General features: G+C 44.8%; 2 protein-coding genes across 21 annotated transcripts in view; both read right to left on the bottom strand.

Annotated features, from left to right (window-relative positions):
* The window catches only part of DCAF8 (DDB1 and CUL4 associated factor 8), a 46,342-nt gene extending 40,657 nt beyond the window's left edge, over positions 1–5,685 (bottom strand). For 3 of the 19 annotated variants that reach the window (XM_023725176.1, XM_023725179.1, XM_023725180.1), the window contains exon 1: positions 4,300–5,685. The gene's annotated coding sequence lies outside the window, so the exon portion shown is untranslated. Of the gene's footprint in view, positions 1–198; positions 2,637–3,149; positions 3,905–3,971 lie in introns of those variants that run through there. The other 16 variants (XM_023725162.1, XM_023725167.1, XM_023725163.1 and 13 more) reach the window with 13 other exon arrangements.
* Positions 5,686–9,105: 3,420 nt separating this feature from the next.
* Positions 9,106–23,043, bottom strand: part of PEX19 (peroxisomal biogenesis factor 19) — a 15,000-nt gene continuing 1,062 nt past the window's right edge. The window contains exons 2-8 of one of the 2 annotated variants that reach the window (XM_023725182.1): positions 22,357–22,466; positions 21,765–21,930; positions 21,248–21,333; positions 20,856–21,017; positions 19,816–19,992; positions 19,534–19,578; positions 9,106–9,642 (exon numbers count right to left, since the gene is read on the bottom strand). In XM_023725182.1, the coding sequence (XP_023580950.1) occupies positions 9,568–9,642; positions 19,534–19,578; positions 19,816–19,992; positions 20,856–21,017; positions 21,248–21,333; positions 21,765–21,930; positions 22,357–22,466 (821 nt within the window). In that variant the 3' untranslated portion in view covers positions 9,106–9,567. Of the gene's footprint in view, positions 9,643–13,414; positions 19,366–19,533; positions 19,579–19,815; positions 19,993–20,855; positions 21,018–21,247; positions 21,334–21,764; positions 21,931–22,356; positions 22,467–23,043 lie in introns of those variants that run through there. The other variant, XM_004390193.2, reaches the window with a different exon arrangement.

The following is a 23,043-nucleotide window of genomic DNA, read 5'->3' as shown; positions in this document are numbered from 1 at the left end:
CTTAAAAATTAACTATAACACCAATATTATGCAATAAATAGCACTCCTTTGGACACCTCTGTTTCTCTTTTACAATCTGGGCATTTCTTGTATTTGTTTAGAATAACTTTTCTACAGCAGAAACAATCTAATAATAAACCTGCCTACTGAAAGCAGACATTAACTAGTCATTCGTAATTTTAAAAGCCTGTAACTCACCTGACAGAATACAGGTCCTAAAACATGAAGCTCTCCCACAACAGGGTCCACTTCCATAGAATGTCTTCTACTAGAGCCTATTTGCTTTTAAAATGCCGTATTATTTAAAACTGGCAACAAAAAGGCTGCTTTCTTTTAGTTCTCTCAGCAGACAAGCTTCCTTCTATATTAGTGCTGATCCCAGCCAACAATGAAGTCTTGGTGCTGGGACTGATTCTTACACATTTAATAGACTGCTATATAAAATGTCAGGTTGCTGGTAAGAACTAAGAGGTCACAAGCATACCTAGTCCCCTACTCCACCCATGCTAGAAAAAACTTCCCAGTAGGATGCCTAATTTTAATGTAACACAGAAAACCCTGAAATATAAAAACATCTTCAGAAAGATAAGAATTTTAGTTATTTATAATCCGTGTACTAAGAATATCGATGCCACCTGGAACATAAAATGTTAAACCCTTACCCTGTGCATAAGGTAATAAGGAATAGTCAGAAGTATGCTTCTTTCAACATATTTCCTTTTCCTCTCCCACCCTTCCCCCTCCTGAACATAGAACTCCTTATCTCAGGCTTAAAACCACAAATGACACACCTCGCCCCTCCCCACCTCCAGGAAGCTTCACCTTTCAGTGGAGAACTTAGCCCCTGGCTGGTGGTAACAATAGTTAATCAACCCTAAGCTGATCACTGGCCTGAATGAGTAAAGTTGCTTTCATTGTAATGTTCTCAACACTTTCTTAGTTTTCATGTGCCCTTGCCACCTCCAAAAAGATGTGGAAGAAAGCCAACAAAAGAAGGTTAAAAACTTCTCATTTGTGCTGTCATATTATTGAGATGGTCAGCTGTGGAGATGGAAAAAAACAACTCTGCATTCCTAACTCCCGAACCCCCATTCACTTCAGAAAGAAAACTGACCTTTTCATGATCTAATTCTTTGGTAACCTGCTGATGAGGATCACTGCAGAGTTCAACAGCTTGGGAAAAACGTATTCCCTTCATGGCAAAAAAGAAAAGGTATAAGATAGGGGTAGAGGATGGCAAGAAGGGAAGGAATTACAATACTGTCAACTATGATCAGGTGTGGTAATGGAGAGAAAAGGAAGGAAATAAACGAAGGAAAATTATTCATTTTTAGTTTAGGAACGCATCTGCTGTTGTTCTCATAAGTCTATTCCTGACCCCACTCCAAGTGTGCTGAGTAGAACTGCTCATTGGATTTTCAAGACTATGACGTTTCAAAAGCAGACTGCCAGGCTTGTCTTCCAAAGCGCCTCTAGGTGGGATCGAACCACCAACTTTTCGATTAGCAGTCAACCACTTGCATCATCCAGGGACTGGAGTATACTTAGAGACATACAATCTCTAACAATCTAATATTCCCTCTGTCCTCTAGATGTAAGCCCCCACCAGACCAACCTGAATCATGTTGTGAAGACAACTCTTGCCAGGCACCTACAGAGCACACAACTAAATTGACCAATTAAAAATGAATTAAAAAAAAAACTAGCGTGAAAATGTGTTATAAAGCAAAATCCAAGTAAGTGTAAACTAATTTATAATTTTATTCAAAGATATACCAAGGTTGTTTAAAGAGAAAATAGTATTTGAGTGCCTACCCTGTGCTAGGCATAACGTAGCAGGTTTATATAGGTCCTCTAACACAATACTAATAACACTAATAATCTAATAATCTATAGGGTCACTATGAGTTGGAATCAACTTGATGGCAACAGCGTTGATACAATACTTCACAATAATCCTGGGAGGTAAGTGGTGTTCTCTCACTTTTACAGATGTGAAAATTGAAAGTGAGAGAAGTAACTTATCCAAGGTCACATGGCTAACAAACCTTAGTATATTATTTAAACTCAGGTCTGTCTGGCTCTAAAGACAGCACTTTTCCCTTAACACCTTTTATATCTTACTGATACACACACACCCCAACACGACCACCACCACCATCACCATTAATAATCTTATTCCAGTGCACAATGAGCATTTTTTACTCAGGACACCTTGTGGAATAAACCTCATCAGTGTCAGTCTCAACTTTTTCTTACTGCAAATCACAAAGATATTAGAATCAGCTAGGCCTACCTTCCAGAACCACTCAACTCTTCTGCCACATCTTATGAACATCAATCACAGCACTGCTCTCTGCTACCAGAAATCCAAGAGTCTCACAAAAATTACATTTGCAAAAAACTCTAAAGTACATGCTAAGATGTAGAAGCAAAACCAAAAGTCTGACTCCCTCTTTGGCACTGGCCCATGCTGCTGAAGGCAGGAAGGTACAGATGATTCCTCTGACCAAGAATTCTTTAGACCAGCTATAAAAGAGCAGCCACTATTTTATTTTTTTAACCAAAGATTTACCACTACCTACTATGTCCTGAAAAGCTGGAATTCGAAGGTGGATTGGACTGACACCAACTAATGGCAGCAGCACTCATCCCCCGCCTCCCCCCCCCCCGCTACCCCATTTTTAGTCACATGCAACTAAATATTCTTCTCTAAATGGTAAGGGATAACAATCAAAGCCCTGAGAGGGGAGGAAAAGACTTCATTTGACAAAAGGGCTGAAGAGAACTCAGGCAAACTAACTCTCAGTTTTTAACAATGTAAGAAACATGATCCACACAAAGGCAAAATACATGGCAAATGAATAAAGAAATACGACTGGGGGTGGGGGTGGGTTGACACATTCACTTCCAGGCTTAACTCTAGTCATTTGAAAATATACAGCAATAGTTTAGGACAGAAAGTCAAGATGCCCACGGCCAATTAAACTTGTAAAAGTAATTTAAGCAGAGCTGAAACACAGCCAAGAACAATACTTTCACTCTTCGGGAAACTGGGAGGAATTTTAAGACCTCAGTGGTCATCCCTTGAGCATCAGGGCAGGGTCTGTCTTGAACTCAGGAATTTAAATGCCTCAACTCCTACTCACCTTTCTTCCTTTATCACTGAAGTAAGGCCAGGCTGAGCTCCTGAGAAAAAAGGTTTGTAGATTCGCTGAAGAACTGAGAAAAGTTAAAAGTTCAAATGGCAAAGGTGCCTCTTCTACGAAATATAATAAAAAATTATTCATTTTAGCTTTCATTAAAGACTTCCTAAGAACTATCTAAAACCAGAATAACTTATCTAATTCTACCTTCTGAACGAATAACCCACAGAGTTACTGAAATAAACGGAAACAACACGAGGATTAGAAGACACGCAAGTAATCACCCAGCTCCACTAAAACGTAAAAGTCACTTAAAAGGAAAATCTGAAATCTTTTCAGCGTTAATCCATAACCAAACAACCTTTTAATAAGAACCCACAGAGCATGGGGGAAATCCCGGAGAGAATGTGATAGCGCTACTGCCGGTTTGTTTACAGACTCCAGCAACAATCATATGAGTCAGAAATTTAAGCCACCAAATGCTTTCCAACTAACAGGGACCAAATGGTACCGTTCTACGGTGTCCTGAAAGATTTGGGGTTGGGGGATGATTAACTAAGTAAATTACAAAAGGTACATGACCAGAGGCGGCAGCTGACTCCCGGGTTCTTGGACCTCGGCCTTCCGTACAAGGTACTGGGCCCGAGAACTTGGGATGGGGGAGGGGGCACAGTGCGCGGCGGCCCTGTGGTGACGGGGAGACCCAGGGCCAGCCGCGTCCCCCAATCTAAGCCGCAAAACGGGAGCACACAAGTGGGTCACCCGACGAAGCAGGGCGTCCCTGTGGATTGTGGGGTTGGCTCTTGGGGGGAACCCAGGGCTGACCTGAGGAAAAGGAAGCCAGTTCTTCCGGACGTGACTCGGGTCAAGGAAAAGAGAAGACCTTAGCCCTGGGAACTTGGGGAAGGGGTCAGGCCCATGCTGCAGGGGTACAGGCCAGGGAAGAAGGAGGCAGGCCGAGCCGGAACGAGACACGGACCGGGTAGGTCAAGGAGGGGGGGGGTGTCCGGCTGGGGCAGTTACAAGCACGGGAGCCGACGAGGCTCAGCAGCCTGCTTCCCGTCTCGGGTCATCCTTATGCCAGCAGCTGCTCCGACTGTTCCAGGCCCCGCCGCCCCGTCCACTACCGCCACCAACGCCGCCGCCATCTTACACTGGCCAGCAGCCGCCACCACCACGGCCTCCGCTCTCTGCGCCTGCGCCTGCGCTGCCACGCTTTCCGGCCCCGTTTGCGACGATATGCTCTTGGAGACTGAGGGAAGAGTGGTCGCGCGAGCTCACGGCTCCCAACCCTTCTCAAACGACGCAGCAGGGGCGGGGCTTAAGGCCAACGGAAAACAGAGGGAAGGGCGCGTGCGCACTACCAAGAAGGCGAAGTTGTTTTTGTGGGCTGTTATGAAGGGTTTGCTTCTCTTGTGATGTCCAAGACAAATGCGAGTTAGGGACTTCCCAAAAGTTGTGGTGGAAATAAACATTTCGAACAGGTTAGCAGGCAACTTCCTGGGCGACCTCCATTCTTGCCCTGTTTTTGAACCCCAGTAGGTCTCACCAGATTTCTTGTGAAAACCTTGTTTCTTTAAGTGGTTTCTATACCACTGAGGCCCGCTTCCCCCTGAGCGCCTCCATTTACCCATTTTTAAAGAAGGAGTTCGTACTGCAGGTTTAATTGCCTCCATAAACTACTACCTCCGTTACCATGAGACCAGAAGAAATGGATGGTGCCCAGCTACCTTACTGACTGTTTTGATCAAGGGGCCCAATAGATGGATCCTGGTCAAAAGGAGGAAGAGCATGCAACAAAATTTCAAATTCATATGGGAACCAGACTTAACTGGATCTATTGAGACTGGGGGAACCCTGAAATAATCTTTAAACCTTGAACCGAAACTATCCCACAAAGCCATCATTAAACAACAGTTTAGACAATAAAGAATGTTTGCTTCAGGCATAGCACTGTTATAAGGAATTATCTATGAGTGTAAATTGACAACAGTTAATCTAAAGCACAGATAAGAACTTTAAGGGGCAGAGAGCCAAAATCAATGGTGATGAAACAATATGGGTAAAGAGAGAACGGTGACACAATGTGAAGTATGTAACCAATGTTATTGAACGATTCATGTAAACAGAAACTGTGAATGGATGATTGTGTATACTGCCACCAAAAGTAAATACTTTTCAAAAAATGAGAGGAGAGAAAAAGTAGGGGCTCATAAACTTGAGGTACAGCTAAACTGAAAATTTCTAAGAGGGTCTTTCTCTGAAGAGGGGTGGTGCGTGCTGATGGTTTCCAACAATGGGCCAGGTGGTGTAGGGTGACTTTCTACACTCTGCTTCATTCTAACACCTAAAGAAAGCCTGCCGAGAGTTCCTGATATCAAGGTCAGTCCCATCTACCAGGCTGGGGATTTTCTGACCAGAAGGCCAGTGTCATGGATTGAATTGTGTCCCCCCAAAATATGTGTCAACTTGGTTAGGCCATGATTCCTAGTATTGTGTGGTTCTCCTCCATTTTGTGATTGATGTAATTTTCCTATTTGTTGTAAATCCTAATCTCTGCCTGTGGTTTAGGAGGCAAGATTAGATTATGTTAAAGAGGATTAGGGTGGGACGTAACACCCTTACTCAGGTCATATCCCTAATCCAGCGTAAAGGGAGTTTCCCTGGAGTGTGGCCTGCATCACCTTTTATCTTACAAGAGATGAAAGGGAAGGGAGCAGAGATTTGGGGACCTCACACCACCAAGAAAGCAGCACCAGGAGCAAAGCACATCCTTTGGACTGGGGTCCCTATGCCGGAGAAGCTCCTAGACCAAGGGAAGATTGATTGCAAGGACCTTCCCCCAGAGCCAACAGAGAGAGCAAGCCTTCTCCTGGAGCTGATGCTCTGAATTTGGACTTCTAGCCTTCTAGACTGTGAGAGAATAAACTTCTGTTTGTTGAAGCCATCCACTTGAAGTATTTCTGTTATAGCAGCACTAGATGACTAAGACAGCTGGGGTGCAAGAATCTGACCATTTCTCACCTCCTCTACTGCTATTACCTATTCCAAAAACAAAACAAAACCCAAACCCGCTGCCATTGAGTAGATTCCGACTCATAGCCACCTACTCCAAGCTATTATATATTACTTGGACCACTGCAATAGCCACCTAACTGGTTTGTCTACTTCCATTATTGCCCTGCTACAGTTTAACATAGGGAGGCCAGAGTGACCTTTTAAAATGTAAGTCAGATTATATTCCTCTGCTCAAAACCTCCAATAGCTTCCCATCACATAATTAAAACTGAAATGATCACAAAGGCCTCCAGGGCCCTAAGTTATCTGGTACCTATTTCTCTGATTCTGTCTTCCATGCTGCCTAGCTCTGCTCTAGCCTCACTGGTCTTCTCACTGTTACTCCAACCAAAGAATGTTCCCGCCTGAGGGCCTCAGGGCTTTTGCCCTCACTCCCTCTTCTTGGAATGTTCATCCAGCACTTTACCAGACTTGGTCTCTGCACGTAACCTCTCAACTCAAATGTTGTTTCCTCAGAGAAATGGCTCTTGACTATTCCAAGTAAAATGGCACCCCATACCACCATCCTCTATACCCTCACCCAGCATTCTTCATAATGTTTTCACAACCTATAATATATTTGGAAACCCTGGTGGGATAGTGGTTAAGAGCTACGGCTGCTAACCAAAAAGTTGGTAGTTCGAATTTACCAGGTGCTCCTTGGAAACTCTATTGGGCAGTTCTACTCTGTCCTGTAGGGTCGCTATAAGTTGGAATCGACTCAATGGCAACAGGTTTGGTGTTTTTTGGTTTTATAATATATTTATAATATTATAGTACTAGAATATAAGCTCTGTGAGGGCAGGGACTTTGTCATCTTTGTAACCCTAACACCTAGACCAGGGCCAGGGTGCAGGCTGGCTATTAAATGGCCTACCATTCTATTTATTCTTTCTTTCACTCAGTCAACAACTATTTACTGAATGCCTGCTATGTGGCAGGCCCTGTTCTAGGTGCTGGAGCTGCAGCAATGAATAAAACAAACTGAATTCCTGCATTCATGGAACCTATTAGTGGAGGAGCTGGGGGCTGAGGGTGAAAGAGGGAGAAAAAGACAATATATTGTTAAGAGTACTGTAAAGGCAAATAAAGCAGGGTAAAAGTGAGTCACTAGGACAGCGGGCTCTTTTATATAGGGGGTTCAGGGAAGGCCTCTCTACTGAGGTGACATGTGTAGAGAGATCTGAAGTCAGTGAGTGAGCCATGCATACATATCTGGGGAAAGACCATTCTAAGCAGTGGGAACAGCAAGGCAAAGAAAGACACTGAAGCTGGAGTGCGCTTTGTGTGTTCAAAGAACAGCAAGGAAGCCAGTGTGGCAACAGGGCAGGTAAGGAACGAGTCTGGAGCCAGATTACTTAAGGACTTACAGGCCAAGGTAAGGACTTTGGATTTTATCCTAAGATGCCAGGAAGCCATGGAGGGTTTTTAGCAAAAGAGTGATCTAATTTATAATTAAAAAGCTTCACTCTGGTTGCTGCTTTGAGAACTGCCTTTAAGGTGGCAAAACAGAAGCTGAAAGACCAGTTAATTAGAAGGCTATTGCAGAAGACCTAATAAGACTAAGGGCTGCAGTGGTAGAAAGTGGCTGGAGTCAGGATGCACTTTAAAGGTGAGTAAAGAGAGAGGATTTAGGAGTCCCTGGCTGGCACAAATGGTTAAATGCTCAACTGCTAACCAAAATGTTGGAGGTCTGAATCTACCCAGAGGTGCCTCAGAAGAAAGGTCTGGCAATCCACTTCCAATGAAGCACATGGAGTTGCCATGACTTGGAACAGACTTGACGGCAATTGGTTTGGTTTAGAGAGGATGTGCTAATAGACTGAATGTGTGGTGCAGGATAAAGAGAAGGCTCAAGGATGTATCAGGTTTTTTGACTTGAGTAACTGGATAAACAGTGATGCCATTTACTGAGATGGAATACCTGGGGTACTGAAGCTGGTTCTGGGGGAAATATTAAGAGTTCTATTTTAAACATGTTAAGTTGGAGATACCTAATAGATTTCCAAGTGGAGCTGTTGAGTAAACAGTCAGAAATAGGAATCTGGAGCTCACAGGAGAGACAGCAGAGGTATAAACTGGGGGAGCCATCAGGGAATAAATGGTATAGACAGCCACGGAGTGAGAACTCACCTAGAGGAAATGTGAAAGAAAAGAGAAGACATCTAAAGACTGAGCCCTCTAATCCTGAGGCACTCCATTAGTAAAGGTCACAGGCAGAATATCCAGAAAAATACATTGAAAAGGAGCAGTCAAGAAACAGGAAGAAAAAGTAAACTAAGAGAGTGAGGGGTCTTATAAACCAAGTTTTAAAAAAAATGTCTCCAAAAAGGCACCATAAGCTGTCATTCCTACTTAAGAGACTGAGGTTAATATGACTGAAAACTGACCTCTGGATTTGGAAAGATGGAGGTTATTAAAGACCTTGACAAGAGTGATTTTAGTGTAGCTATGGGAATAAAAAGGAGCCCTGGTGGCGCAGTAGTTAAGCACATGGCTGCTAACTAAAAGGTTGGTGGTTCAAACCCACCAGCCGCTCCTCAGGAGAAAGATGTGGCAATCTGCTTTCGTAAAGATTACAGCCTTGGAAACCCTATGGGGCAGTTCCACTCTGTCCTATAGGGTCGCGGAGTCAAAATTGACTCGACAGCAGTGGGGTTGGCTTTTTGGTTTGGTATTGGAATAAAAATAATTACTGGGTGGTGCAAATGGTTAAGCACTCATCTACTAACTGAAAGGTTGGTAGTTCAAGCCCACCCAGAGATCCTTGGAAAGAAAGGCCTGGAGTTCTGTTTTCCAAAGGTCACAGCCTTGAAAACCCTTTGGAGTGCAGTTCTACTCTGCACTCATGGGACTGTCAAAAATTGGAATCTATTTGACAAGTTTATGGCGATAAAAGCCTCCCACTGGGCAATCTGGTTGCTGTGCTCACAGCTTTGTGGACATCATTTCTATTGTCACCAAATCAATGAACTCTTATCTTGGGTATTCTTTTCAATTTGAGGTTGTGATGATCATTACTCCTTCTAGAAACTCAATCCCACTGGTTTCTGTGACACTATATTCCATGGTTCTATTTATATGTATCTGACCATTTATTTCATGAGCTTCTTTTCCTCTTCATTCTACAAGTTTTTCCAAAATGATTTTATCCACTTTCACAGTTTAAACTATCATATACATAATGATGTCTCCCAAGTCTTTATTTCCAACCCAGGCTTCTCCCTGTAGCTTCAGACTCATATACATGATGGCCAATGGCACTTTAACACTACGAAACTGAACTCACCTTTGCTCTACCCTCTGCCAACTCCAAACTGCTCCTATTCTTGTATCTCTTAGTTGGCCCCACTCTCCACCTGTCTCAGGTTGGATTCTCTACCAGAGCCCAGGACAGAGATCCTTGTGTAGTGATTGAGGAAGTGCTCTCAAGTAAAACCTGTAAGAAAGCAAGACATGATAGAGGAAAAAGCTAGGCAAAGATATGGGTTCAGCTGATAAGTTTAGCTTCGACTAGGAACTCTGGAACATAAATGGCACATTTGTCCCACCTTGAGGAAAGGGGGAAGAAATTTTGTACCCTAGCGTCAATTGTTGGCTATGGGGCTACCCCTGGGAGGTTGTAACCTCCCAGGAATTTCCAGAAGTTGCTCATGTTGGCATAGATGACAATCCTCAAGAGAAGGATGCAACTGTGAGCTACTAGCAGCCAGCATGATCACTTCCTGGTAAAGAGGATCTGGACAGGGCATCGACAATGTCCACTACAGTCCACCTCTGGCTTCGCCCAGATCCATTTGCTTTGCACAGTAAGTATACGCTATCCAACTCCATGCAGTTTTTTCAGCATTATGGTGAGTCACAATTTCTGGGCACATGTACAAGAGGAGTTGCTGGAGTTGGTCCTGAGGTCATGAATGACATTCATCTCCCTTCTCTACCACCCATTCTAGATTTCTCTCTCTCAGCTAGTACTTCAGCTGGTATAGGTGGCTTACCTGGTGGGGTAAGCCAGATCCTTATTCCTAGGGGCTCTGAGCCCCTGGGGACAATGCCCTTATCAGGCCACAGGTGCTACATTTACCCATTTAGTTATAACCGAGCATGGAAGAATCAAGAGATATCCCAAGGGATCACATGCACACCAAATACATTCTTCCCTCCCCCTATGATGTAGTAGCAGTCCTACCTTCTATAATGAGCAGAGTCAATCATCCCTGACAATATAGTAACTTCTTCTGTTGTCTGATGGTCTACTGGCATTCGGAGCCCAAAGTGACCAGATGGCAGTCATAGCTTTAAGTTTATTGAGATTCTTACGGTGATCCCTGGTAGAAGCAGCCCTTCCCTTCTTAGAATCAGGATCTCCAAAACCACAGTTTAAAGTTGCAGGAATGGGAAGCACAAATTCCTCAAGTGGATCACTGGGGATGATGTTGAGCAGGATCATTCCTACTTCCATCCCTTGGTACCAGGGCTCATGAATTCTACCTACTAGGGATAAAGCACCAAATTATGGCCATTTAGGTTTATAATGCATTGTAAAAGATAGCATCCCATCCTTGCTGGCACCACAAATGCACCTTCAAAAGGCCATCCCACTACTCTGTCAGGTCAGCAGCTTGTAGATGGAAAGGTATCTGGTAGGCCCAGTGGATCCTACGGTCATGTGTCCAATGCCATTCCTGCTTTACCATTATGTAGGATCCCATGTCAGCAGATCCAAGGGATGGAACTAGGAGTGATCCTGCTCAAAATCATTCCCAGTGATCCACTTGAGGAATTTGTGCTTCTCATTCCTGCAACTTTAACACTGTGGGTCTGGAGGTCCTGATTCCAAGGGGGAGGGTTGCTTCTACCAGGGATCACCATAAGAATCTCAATAAACTTAAAGCTATGGCTGCCATCTGGTCACTTTGGGCTCCTAATGCCAGTTGTTCCAAGGCATTATTATGTAGGCTTCCACGCCAGTAGATCAAAAACCTCCGTGAGCCCTTGGACGGTAGTATTGGCTGAGGTGCTGCAGACAGAATGGGTAAAGCAAAGTATGTATCAATCCTGGTCAGAATAAACTGCTGCCTTTTCCAAAATGGAAAAGGTTCAAGGTAATTAACTTGCTACCAAATGGCTGGTTGTTCTCCTTGAGGGTGGTCCTGAACTGGGGCCTCAGCATTGGTCTTTGTTGCTGACAGGCTGGACATTTAGCAACAGAAGTAGTTAGATCAGCCACGGTGAGAGCCAAATCCATTCTAACAGGCCAATGAATAACCTCCATCTCTGCCTCCATGGTGATTCTATTCATGAGGACACTGTGCAAGCATTGGGGTAGCTGAGGCAGTCCTGAACAAGTCATCCCATATGTTATGGATTGAATTATGTTCCTCCAAAATATGTGTTGTAAATCCTAACCCATATAGTGGTTACAAAAACCCTGGTGGCGTAGTGGGTAAGAGCTACGGCTGCTAATTAAAAGGCCAGCAGTTCGAATCCACCAGGCACTCCTTGGAAACTCTACAGGGCAGCTGACTACTTGCAATGACTGCAGTGGTTTCATGTAGTGGTTGTAATCCCATTTGGGAATGAGTTTTGTTATGTTAATGAGACAGTATTAGTGTAGGATATGCCTTAAATCAGTCTCTTTTGAGATACAAAAAAAAAAAAAAAAATTAAAGAAGTAAAATGGGAGAAGATAGATGCCAGGCCACAGGAACATCACCGAGGAACAGAAGAAACAAGGACCTTCCTCCAGAGCCAACAGAGAAAGAAAGCCTCCCCCAGAGCAGGCACCCTGAATTTAGACTTCTGCCTGGTGGTGCAGTGGTTAAGGTAAAAGGTCAGCAGTTTGAATTCACCAGTCGCTCCTTGGAAACCCTATGGGACAGTTCTACTCTGCCCTATGGGGTCGCTATAAGTCAGAATTGACTCAATAGCATTGAGTTGTTTTTTTTTTAAGCCTCTTAAACTGTGAGAAAATAAGTTTCCGTCAAAGCCACCCACTTGCAGTATTTCTGTTATAGCAGCACTAGATAACTAAGACACCATCATTTAGTCATTGTTTAGCGCTCTTCTGGTGACCCTTAATGATGCTTTATTAAATCCCATTCCCATAGATCCATCCAAATGGTCTTCACCAGACCTTGTTCCCCATCTTCCTATCTTGCTCCTCCCAGGCCCCTGACCAACCAGCCCACTGATCATGAGTTCATATATATCCTTGCCTCAGGCCAGCCACTTCAGGTACACTGTCTGAAGGTCTACACATTGAGAGGATTTTCCCTCATCAGTTTTGAAGGGTCATCCTTGAGTGGGGATGTTGAGAGACCAAACCAAACAAACCAGCTGCCATCAAGTAGATTCCGACTCATAGTGACCCTAGAGTAGAACTGCCCCACAGGGTTTCCAAGGAGTGGCTGGTGGATTCAAACTGCTGACCTCTTGGTTGCAGCCAAATGCTTAACCACTGATGCCACCAGGGCTCCATGTTGAGACAGCGGTCCATATTTGGTTTACTCCAATGTATCAAGCTAACCCATCCATGAACCAGACCTGGATTTTTTCCTTCCATCATACGGTTGAAGGAATTCTAATGAGGCAACAGGTGTGAGCTTAGAGAAAGGTGTCAGTGCAAGAGGTAGGTGATATGGGAGTCTGAGAACCCTTGTTCAGTTTAACTTGTGCCCACTAAGTCTGTTTCCTGAATGTACCATTTCCATTGCAAGATGGATTACTGTTGTACTCACCCAACCTTATGATTTTGTGGATGGCTTCAAGGGCAACTGGTCACACTCTCTTGATATCTCATGGTCAGACACTCAAATCTCTACCAGGGCCTAACAGCATGCTAGAAGATGCTTTTCAAATGGTAAAACTTTCTCTGCTGCAGATGGCATTGCCTTGCTCCAGAACTCTAGAGGTCTATGCTGGAACTCTTCTTATGGAGATTGCCAGATAATCCACACATCTATTCCTACCACAGATACTTCGAGTACTATGGAATTTTCAAGGTCATATGGCCCAGGCGGTAGGGCTGTTTATACCATAGCCTGGACCTATTGCAGAAACCGTGGTGGTGTAGTGGTTAAGAGCTACGGCTACTAACCAAAAGGCTGGCAGTTCTAATACACCAGGTGCTCCCTGGAAAACCAATGGGGCCGTTATACTCTGTCCTATAGGGTCACTATGAGTTGGAATCGACTCGATGGCAGCAAGTGTTTTTTTTTCTTTTTTTTTGGTTTTTGGACCTACTGCAGAGCTCCTTCTTGTATTAAGTGCCACTTAAAACTAGCAGTCTTTCTTCTTATCTGTAAATGGATCAGGGTAGCATTTCCAAGTGCACAATATGTTGTCTCCAAACCTCAAAGAGGCCTACCAAGGCACTGTACTTCTTTCTTAGGATAAAAGATGCAAGATGCAATACTTATCCTTTACTTTGGAGGGGACGTTCCAAAATGTTGCAGACCACTGGACTCCTAAAAATTTCAAAATGTGGCAGTCCCCTGAATCTTTGCAGGATTTATTTCCTGCTCTCTGGAGTATATGTGTCTCACCAAGGAATCCAGAGTACTTGATCCTTCTTAATCATCAGGTCTGATTTACATATTCTTAATACAGCAAACAGGAGTCCTGGTGGCGCAGTGGTTAAGTGCTCAACTCCTATCGGAAAGGTTGGCAGTTTGAATCTACCAGCCCTCCGTGGGAGAAAGATGCGGCAGTCTGCTTCTGTAAAGATCACAGCCTTGAGAACCCTATAGGGGAGTTCTACTCTGTCCTATTGGGTCACTATGAGTTGGAATTGACTCAACAGCAAAGAGTTTGGAATATCGCAAACGAACGTGATTTTCTGCAGAATGTCTAGGTCTCTATGGACTTGTACACTCTGACAGAGGGAGAGAATTAACACAGCTCTGGGGCAAGACTGTGAACATATACTCTTGCCTATGCTTGGCGAATGCAAACTGCCTCAGATGCTCCTTCCTGACAGGTACTGAAAGAATGCATTTGCTAGATCGGGGGTCAACAAACTTTCTCTGAAAAGGGCCAGAGGATATTTTAGGTTTTGTGGGCCGTATGACTCTATCACAACTCTGCCACCATAGTGCAAAAATACCTGTAGACAAAAACAGGCATTGAGCCAAATCTGGCCTGGGGGCTCTAGTTTGCTGATCCTCATGATAGATTAATAGCCACATACCTACACAACGGGAAACCCTGGTAGTGTACTGGTTAAAAGCTACAGCTGCTAACCAAAAGGATGGCAGTTTGAATCACCCAGGCACTCTTGGAAACCATATGGGGCAGCTCTACACTCTCCTACAGGGTCACTGTGAGTCAGAATCGACCCGATGGCAGTGGGTTTTTTTTACCTACACAACTAGCTGTTACTCTTTCCAGTAAAGAAACCACATTTCTCACAGCACTGCAACTGGGACAACTAGCTTAAGTTTGTAGTAGTCCATCATTATCCATCGTAAGCCATCCAGTTTTTGCAGGGGTCAGACAGGTGAACTAAACGAGGATATGATGGGGACTAACACCCTTGCATCCTTTTAAGTCTTTGAGGATACCACTTATCTCTGCCAAATCCCCCAGAATTAAATATTTTTTGCAATCTTGGCAAAGGTAGGGAGGGGTGCAGTTCCAGGAGCTTCTACTTGGCCTTTCTGCCAACTGCCAAATATTTCCATTCTGATTATACATTTGGAAACCAGGAAAATGACACAAAGTGGTTATGTGGACCCACTGTCAGACTTGAGCCAGCACTCCATTTATTTCCTGACTCCCATATTCCCCAATCGTTAACAAGATAGGATGGGGAGTGGGAGCAGAGAAGTCTGATGGTGCTTTGGGTTCCTGGGTATACATGTTAACTCAGACTCTGTATCCAACAGTCCTCAAGAAAAGTGGGTATTCTTCTTTCCCCAGTATATGGTTAACTGAGTAAATGGCTATAAGTCCCTTTGGGGAAGGACTATGGAATCACTACTTGTGAGATGCAGAAAGCAATTTGGCCTTTGTTCTTGGTTCCTGAGAGCTGGATCACACCTGAGGCAAATGAGTGAGGGCTGATCAGAACAAGAGGGGTCACCTAGGGGCAGATGCTGACTAGCCTCAGGAGGTATGACATAATCTATCATGGCCACCTGGAGAGGCTGATAAGAGCCTGGAACCCTAAGGCTTGGAAGAGCTTCCTGGTTGGTGAAAGGCATCTATACAAGGGAGGGTAGTGCATTTCTCTTTGGGACACTGAAGCTCCACACTGGGACCCCTCCCAGACCTCACCCTATGTTTCTCTTCATTTGTATCCTTTTTTGTTGTAATAAAGTTGTAGTCATAAGTACAGTATACTCTCTATGAGAGTTTGGGAGTCGTTCCAGCAAATTAATGAAACCACAGGGGCAGTGAGAGCCAGCAGGGTCTGGTGTCTGCCTGTTTGGCAGTCTGAAAGAAGGTGTTCTTCTGTGAGCTCTGACTTAGCTCCAGGTGGCTAGCGTCGGAGACACAGTGCCACTTGAGGCTGGCCACGAGGATATAAAAGTGGGAATGTGAGGACTGTATCCATTTCCACAGTTTGGGGACTGGATTCATGCTGATCCTTACTACACAGCTGGCAACAATTGTGGGAATTACCCATTTCACCCCTTACTTAGTACACCTGCCATAGTGTTGGAGGATCTTCCTTCATGGGGAACTGACCCCTTTCAATTGATAGGTTATGGGTTTAAAACTGTCTATAGTGACTTTCCATTGAAGTTACTGACTTCACCCTTCTGTGCAACCATTCTTGATCTCCCTTAGTTATATATAAGTCAGTGCTCTCATTGGCTGCCCATCAATCTTGCCCCTAGGACCACCCATGTTTTATTAGCATCTCCACTTTGACTTCACTATCCATTATGGAAAGTCACCCACCTTGCTTCCCAGAGTTAAGTGTTGCTATCTGGTCTCTGCTATGCAGGATCCTATCATCTGCATTACCACTAGGGAAACCAATTCTTTAACATCTCCTTCCATCAGCCTCAATCTACAGAGGGAAGCCACTCCTAAACTTCTCAAAGATACTGGTGATCCCTTCACCAGTGCATTTCTTATTGCCTTCATAAAAGAGTTTTCTCTGGGCCTACCTAAGGAACAAGAAACATAATCAGCTGGAAGATCCTCCAGTATTATGTAACAAATTTATTCTTTCACGCCCACTTCTTCTGATCATTTCCACTATGGCCTGCCATCTCTACTTCATTTAATGTGGACCATTATTTTTCCCCAGCTTCCAAAAGTCATCTCAACAGCGTACTAGAATGATCTCCTGGAGTCCATGTCACGATGTTAAATTCCAAGTCATAGGAAAATGCTCCTAGTATCACAAATTCTGTAAGAATTCAATTCTAAACTCATGAAATCATTCGTACAACCATAACTTTTTTTTCTAACATCCAGAATTTGGGGATAAAGGCGCATTCCCTTTAAAGGTTGAGAGCAACATAAATATTTCACATACAGATTAAACTTAAGCTTTGTAATGGTTATTTTTACGCAGCAGAAAAGGCTAGAAAAATGCTAGAGATGTCCTCGCAGTGACACGTGCTTGCTGAAGAAAAAATTCTCTAGAGGCAACCCTCATATAGGAAAGAACTACAATTATTGGAATTTATCATTTTGGCTAGGAGCTGTGGAGAGACTGAGGAGGGCCCCAGAGCAGTGCTATTCCAAGGTAGTTTGCAGACTTGTACTAGTCTATGAAGTTTTATACTAGTTCGCAACATGACGATTAAGAAATTGAGAGTGTTTAAAAACTTTTTAGCATTTTCACATTGCTGTGATATCCAAGTGCATGATCCTGCTGAACAGGGTCTGTCAGACTTGTGTGGTGGGAAGCATACAGTGCACTGAGCACTAAGCATGGGCAACAGGAACACACAGTGGTACACAAAGGATCAGGTATTAAAAAAAAAAAAAAAAAAAGCTAGTCTTTCACCACAGATAGTTTGAGCAGGACTGCCCTAGAGTGCCAAGCTTCATCCCTCAAGTTCTAGGATAATTCAAATATACTGTTTTTACAATAGAGAGCAACCTGAGGTCAACCTGTCTATGTTAAATCAAAACAAAAACAAGTGGCGTAGGAACGAAGCTAAGGTGAACTACAGCCCCTATTTAGATTCCTGGAATGAGCACTGGCAGGCCAGCAAAAGTGAGAATTTGTCAAAAACAAACAAAAAAACCAAACACACTGGCAGGGCAGCAGGCAAAAGATTCAAGAGTCAGGGCCCTATCCTGTCCAGTGTTTGGCTGGAGTCCTTACGGAGAAAATTCTGGCCATTCAGGCCTCATGACCATCATCACAAGTCTGCCTCTACTGTTTCCATCTAGAGTAGCGGAGTCTCAGCTTCAGACCTGGGTTCTTCCATGCTCTGGTAAGTTACAGTACCTGAACATCCCCAAACAGCTCGAAGCGTCAACAACATTCCCTTCCTTGCCAATCCCACAGAACACGTGAGATCTTCAAGGCATGAAAAGCCTTAACCCAGGGGAAAATGACATGTCAGGAGCTCAGAGTGACTCAGATGATGCATGTCAATTTGCTCCGACAACAGTTATTTTCTGAGTGCTGAACCAGGAGAGCCAGCTGGTCTGACCAGATTATCCATCAACATAGGGCAACCAAGGGCCACAGACCCACTGCCTCCCATAAAGAAGGGCAAGGTCAGCTCAAAAAGAAAGATTTTAGAAAACATGTTAACAATACATTGCTAATATTAGTAATAATAATGTGATATGTTAAAATACAATGATATCTGAAGGGCTTCCCAGATGGAAATATTCAAAGAAATGAGGAAAGATGGACATCAAGTCTCCTTTGCAAATGAGGTGCAGATAGAGCTGGGGAAGGGAGGAGAAAGGTTCCCCACCAGAAGGCACTGGGAACTAAGCACTGAAGTGTATAAAAAACTACTCTGCTAACATTCCTCACTCTGCAGCTTACAGAAGCTGAGGAAGGTCAGAAAAAGACCTGGATGAAGAACAGGCCACATTCCTCACTCAGAATATTTATTTGACACTGCTCCAAGGGGCCTGCAAGAAAAGGGGCCCAGGCTGTACCTTTCCCCCTTTCCCAAGCCACCTCCCTGAATCCAGGGACAGGATTCTAAGGGAGTCAGAAATCTCAAATAAGCCAGAATGTATCTGGGGCAGGTCATTCAGTCCCAGACCTGACACTACAATTGTATGTTTGCTAGGAGGAAGTGGACCACTGCAAGTGGTGGGTGGACTAGATGAGGAGAAACGGGATGGGTTCTTCTATGTCACAGCTTAGGCTTGGGAATAAATAGGTATTTTAAAAAGAGAGGAGATAAGAGGAAAGGCCGGGGGCAAAGGAAGGTCAGGAGCTGAGTTCACCTAGATCACATAGCATTGTAGAAAGAACCAGGGCAGCAATTTGAGTTCGAAGGCTGGAACAGGGAGTTGGGGCTCAGCACCCAAAGAGAGGAGAATCCCAAGGCTTCTCTCCCAACCTTACTGTGATTAGATGCATTTGATTAGTACCTTTCCCAGCACACAGTACAGAACAGTCTGAAGGCGAGAGGGCATGATGACATAACTACAGCTCCAGCCCAGGAAAAGTACCTCCCCATTCCCAAAGGTGCTTCCCAGAAGAACTGTAGAAAACAGAGTCCCAGGACTCTGTCCCTGCTCCCCAGGTCCAAGACAGGGAATAGAGACAAGGCACAAAGACCCTGGGTGTAAAGGTGAACATCAGTGTAGCCACATGTAACATTATTTTGGGAGGAGGAAGAAGGGACGTGCCCCAAAAGGGATGCCTTCCTCCGCCTGGCAGGTAGCTGGGCCTTTGCTAGCAGCAGAAACCACAATCGAGTAGGGCTAACAGAAATGGCCTGTGGAATAGGCCTTATTCTAGAAAGACAGAAAAAAAGCCTCAGCTGGTATGGCACAGTCTTGGGTGGGATGGCAGAGGGCAGTGGGCAGATCGCTCCTGCAGACGACGCTCCTGCCTCAGCTCCCAATGGTTCTGCTGACTCCAGATGTTCCCCGTGGCTGGGAATCAGGGAGGAAAACGTGTGGTGTTTCACATGATCAGACACTGTTCACCACTGGCACCTGGTGGGCCCGACAGATTGAGGGCATCCAGGTCAAAGTTGAGGCCAGGAGGCTGGAGAAGAGATGAAGGGACTCAGATAACTGCTCGTATCTCGGGTCAGACCTTCTGAAGGTCCATCCCCAATAGCCACAGTTATCACCTTAGATGCAATTGCTAAAGGTTACAGAATTCTGGAAACTGGGGATCTGATTAAAATCTAGGGGGAGAAAACATACTCACCATCTCCCCAGCCAGCTCTTTTGGGGGATGACCCAAGTCCTGTAGCTGGAAAGTAAGGAAAGCGTAACATGAGATAGGGAAGAATCCGGAAAACAAGACAGTGGCCCAGAAGAGGAACCAGAGCTATGATCTCTGGGCTTTCTCCTGAGGACCATGCTATGTGGCCTCTCTTGTGCTCCTCTTCCCCCCAGCTGTGACAGTGTGGCATCCTTCCTAGATACCTCCTCCACTGAACACTCAAGCGAACAGCACCAGAAGGCAGGTGGAAAAAGAAGGCCTTACCTGCTGCATGAGATCCAGCACCATCTCAAAACGAGCCTTTTGAGTGTCCTCACTGTCTGTGGGGGTCTCTGCCTCAAACTGCTCACATATCTTGCCCATGACACTGTGTTGCTCCTGATATTTTTCAAACTGCTCTGGAGGCAGAGATTCCCGGTGACTCTGCAACCATTCTGGATACTGAGAAAAAGGAGAGTGGGTGGTTAAGAATTAAGTGAACAATGAATAGAGAAGGGCAATGAGAACAATACTTAAAATACAGAGGGGAGGGGGACACAGGAGGAAAGAGTGAAACAAGCAAGTTCAGTGTGAGAGGCAGCACTGACTCCAACCAGGCCACCGGGCTATGCCAGTGTTAGCATTTGTGGTCTACACTAGAGTTTGGCAAACTTTTTATGTGAAGGACCAAATGGTAGGCTTTGTGGGTCACATATGGTCTCTGTCACATACTCTTCTTTGTTTGTTTTTTTTTTACAACCTTAAAAACGTAAAAACCTTTCTTAGCTTGGTTTGCCAGCTCCTGGTCTATACTACTCATTTTGCACTTAACCACATGTTGCCCTGTGTCACTAAAAAACGTCTAGGCCTATATTTTATCTCCAGTAAAACTATAAGCTCTTTGACTACAGGGACCATCATTTAAACTCTTCTTAAATTGCTTATGGCACAAAGCCAGTGCTGAGAACCTATGCGGTATAACCACAGTGAATCACTGTTGGAGAAATAAACAAAGACAGAAACATAAGAAGGGGTCGATCAGACTATGACCCAGAGTCCTGAACCATTCGACAGAAAATTAGAGCTGAGAGATTTCCTCTTACCTCAGAGATCCTCGGCGTGGTAACTTTGACCTCTCAGAGACATAACTCCCCCAGCCCTACACATCCCAAAGAAGTAAAGGACAAAAAAAAAAAAAAAAAAAAACCAGAGGGACTTGTGAGTTCAAGCTGCTCTATCTGTACAGGCCTTGAGCACACAAAGTAGCCCATGCGAGTTGATACAACGTCCAGCGAGGAGGAAAGGCAGAACAGAGGCTCACAAACCTTTTCTGTGATCTCCTTCAGTGATGGGTACAGCACATCCTTAGAAAGTAGGTTCTGCATGATACTCTGCATGATGGGGAGGATGTTCCCTTCCCCATCCCCTTCATCCATGCCCAGCCCCTCCATGGCCTTGTTCAGCTCCTCCTCCGACATGCCCGAGTTCTAGAAAGGACAGGAGAAAAGGTGAGCATACTGCCTTCTTGGGATGGCCTACCACCCTTTCAGCTGGGAAAGCAGAAGCCCAGAGAAGAACAATTTAAACTTGCCTGTTTCAAAACAGTGAGGCAGGGACAGACTCGGGATGATACCCAAGAGTTTCTGTCTTTTGAGACTCTGCTGGTGAAGGTGTCTGGGAGTGGGCCCCATGTGGTCCCCCACCCCTACTCCCTCACCTGAAGGTCAGTGGCATTTTTGGCTAGTCCACTTAGTGTCTCCTTTAGGCAAGAAGTGAATTCTTGTTGGGAGGACGCATCACTGCCTAGGACAGATCAAAGAGCCAGGGTCATTTGGGATTTTAACAGTCTGCTTGGCTAGACACTCCTAGTTATCAGCTTGGATGTGGAACAAGCATTTACTGGTGAATCATCCTCCAAATCTTTAAAATCTATGGTTATCTTCACAGTCATTTTCTAAATCTGTATGGACCATTTGTCAGTTTATTCTCCATGATCATACGCAAAAAAACAATGCAACCTTTAAAATGCTCACTTTTCAATAATCTTTTCTATTATTTTCCAACCTATCTCATCCCTTTCATTAAGCAGGATTCCCATTTCTCCTCCCATCTCCTATCCTTACCCTGCCCTACAACCGTGACATTGTGACTGCTATCAACCTTAATAAGAATTCTGGTGTTCTCAAGCAACAGTGACTTCACATATTTTCAGCTGTCTGGGGTCCCCTCCTCACCCACTCTCCCGGCGGCTTCTGAGAGCTTTTGGAACTGTTCCACCAGGTGGGGCTCTTCCTCAGCCAACTCCTTCATTGCCTTCTCAAACTCTGCAGTGGCTTGAGAAGCCAACTCGCTGTCGAACAGTTCCTGGAAAAACTTCTCTTGGGAGGCAAAGAGGGCATCCTGCAGGAGAGGTTGGACAAAATGTGTCGCTTACTTGGCACTTCACTGCACCCGGCCTGTGGGAGAAGCCAAGGGCAGTGGCTTTGGGAAATGCAGTGCCTCCCTCTGACCCACCTCCACTGGAAGTTCTAGCTACCTCTCCTGATAAAGACATCAAGAAAGGCATCTAGCCACTGAGAGAAGGGTATAGAATGACATACCAATCTAAACACTTAAACCTGCTTTTCTTAAGGAACTTCCTTGAGATCCCTCCACTCAACCTCAAGCTCAAGTCCCTGTTTTACAAGGACTGAGACCTGAAGGAGCACTCAACAATGTGAGGCCAAGGCACCCTTCCCCCACTCCCCTCTGGCCCACAGGGGCCTGTCCCACCTCCGCTCAGACCTGCATGCCCACCACCCCCCTTAATTGGGTGTAATTTATTACTTTGGCAGTGTTTCCTGCTGATCTCTTCTGGGGCCCCGAAGCATCAGGAGCCATGGTGGTAGGAGGGGTTGCTGCAGAAGGTTTGGCCTTATCGAAATCATCAAGAGCACCTGCAGAGACAAGAGATGTGGTGTGTGTTGGGGATGCGTGATGATGAAAGGCTGGGTGGTTTCTGGGCATTAGAAGAACAATTTTTCAAATTGCCAACTTCCCTAAATTTTTCTCCTTTTTTGAGTCTCCGCCTCCTGGTCCATCCCTCAATAAGCCTCCTGCTTTTCTCCCATTACCTAATTTATTGTGATCAAACGGGAAGAAATCTCTTAAGGTGAAACAAGCAACTCTGTCTCAGAGCTGGCAGGAACGGGTTAAAAGAAGTTCTGCAGAGGACAAAGTACATCTCCATTTACACCATGCCTTCCTCGCCACACACTAATGATTCCCTGTAAATCCCACAGAAATATCCAACAGGAGCAGGGAACATAGATGTCCCTACCGCCCTGAATTCACTCTGGAGCCCTAAAGGGAATAACCTTTGCCAAGAAAGCATAATTCACAAGATAGCCCACTCAGCTTTCCACTGGTCCTGGTACTAGTACAAATTGAGGGGCTCCATACTGCACTCCGGAAACCCTGGTGGCATAGTGGTTAAGAGCTCAGCTGCTAACCAAAAGGCTGGCAGTTCAAATC

This window comes from Trichechus manatus, unplaced genomic scaffold (assembly GCF_000243295.1).
Source record: "Trichechus manatus latirostris isolate Lorelei unplaced genomic scaffold, TriManLat1.0 scaffold00288, whole genome shotgun sequence".
NCBI classification, from domain to species: Eukaryota; Metazoa; Chordata; class Mammalia; order Sirenia; family Trichechidae; genus Trichechus; species Trichechus manatus.
This window is presented reverse-complemented; position numbering and strand designations above follow the sequence as displayed.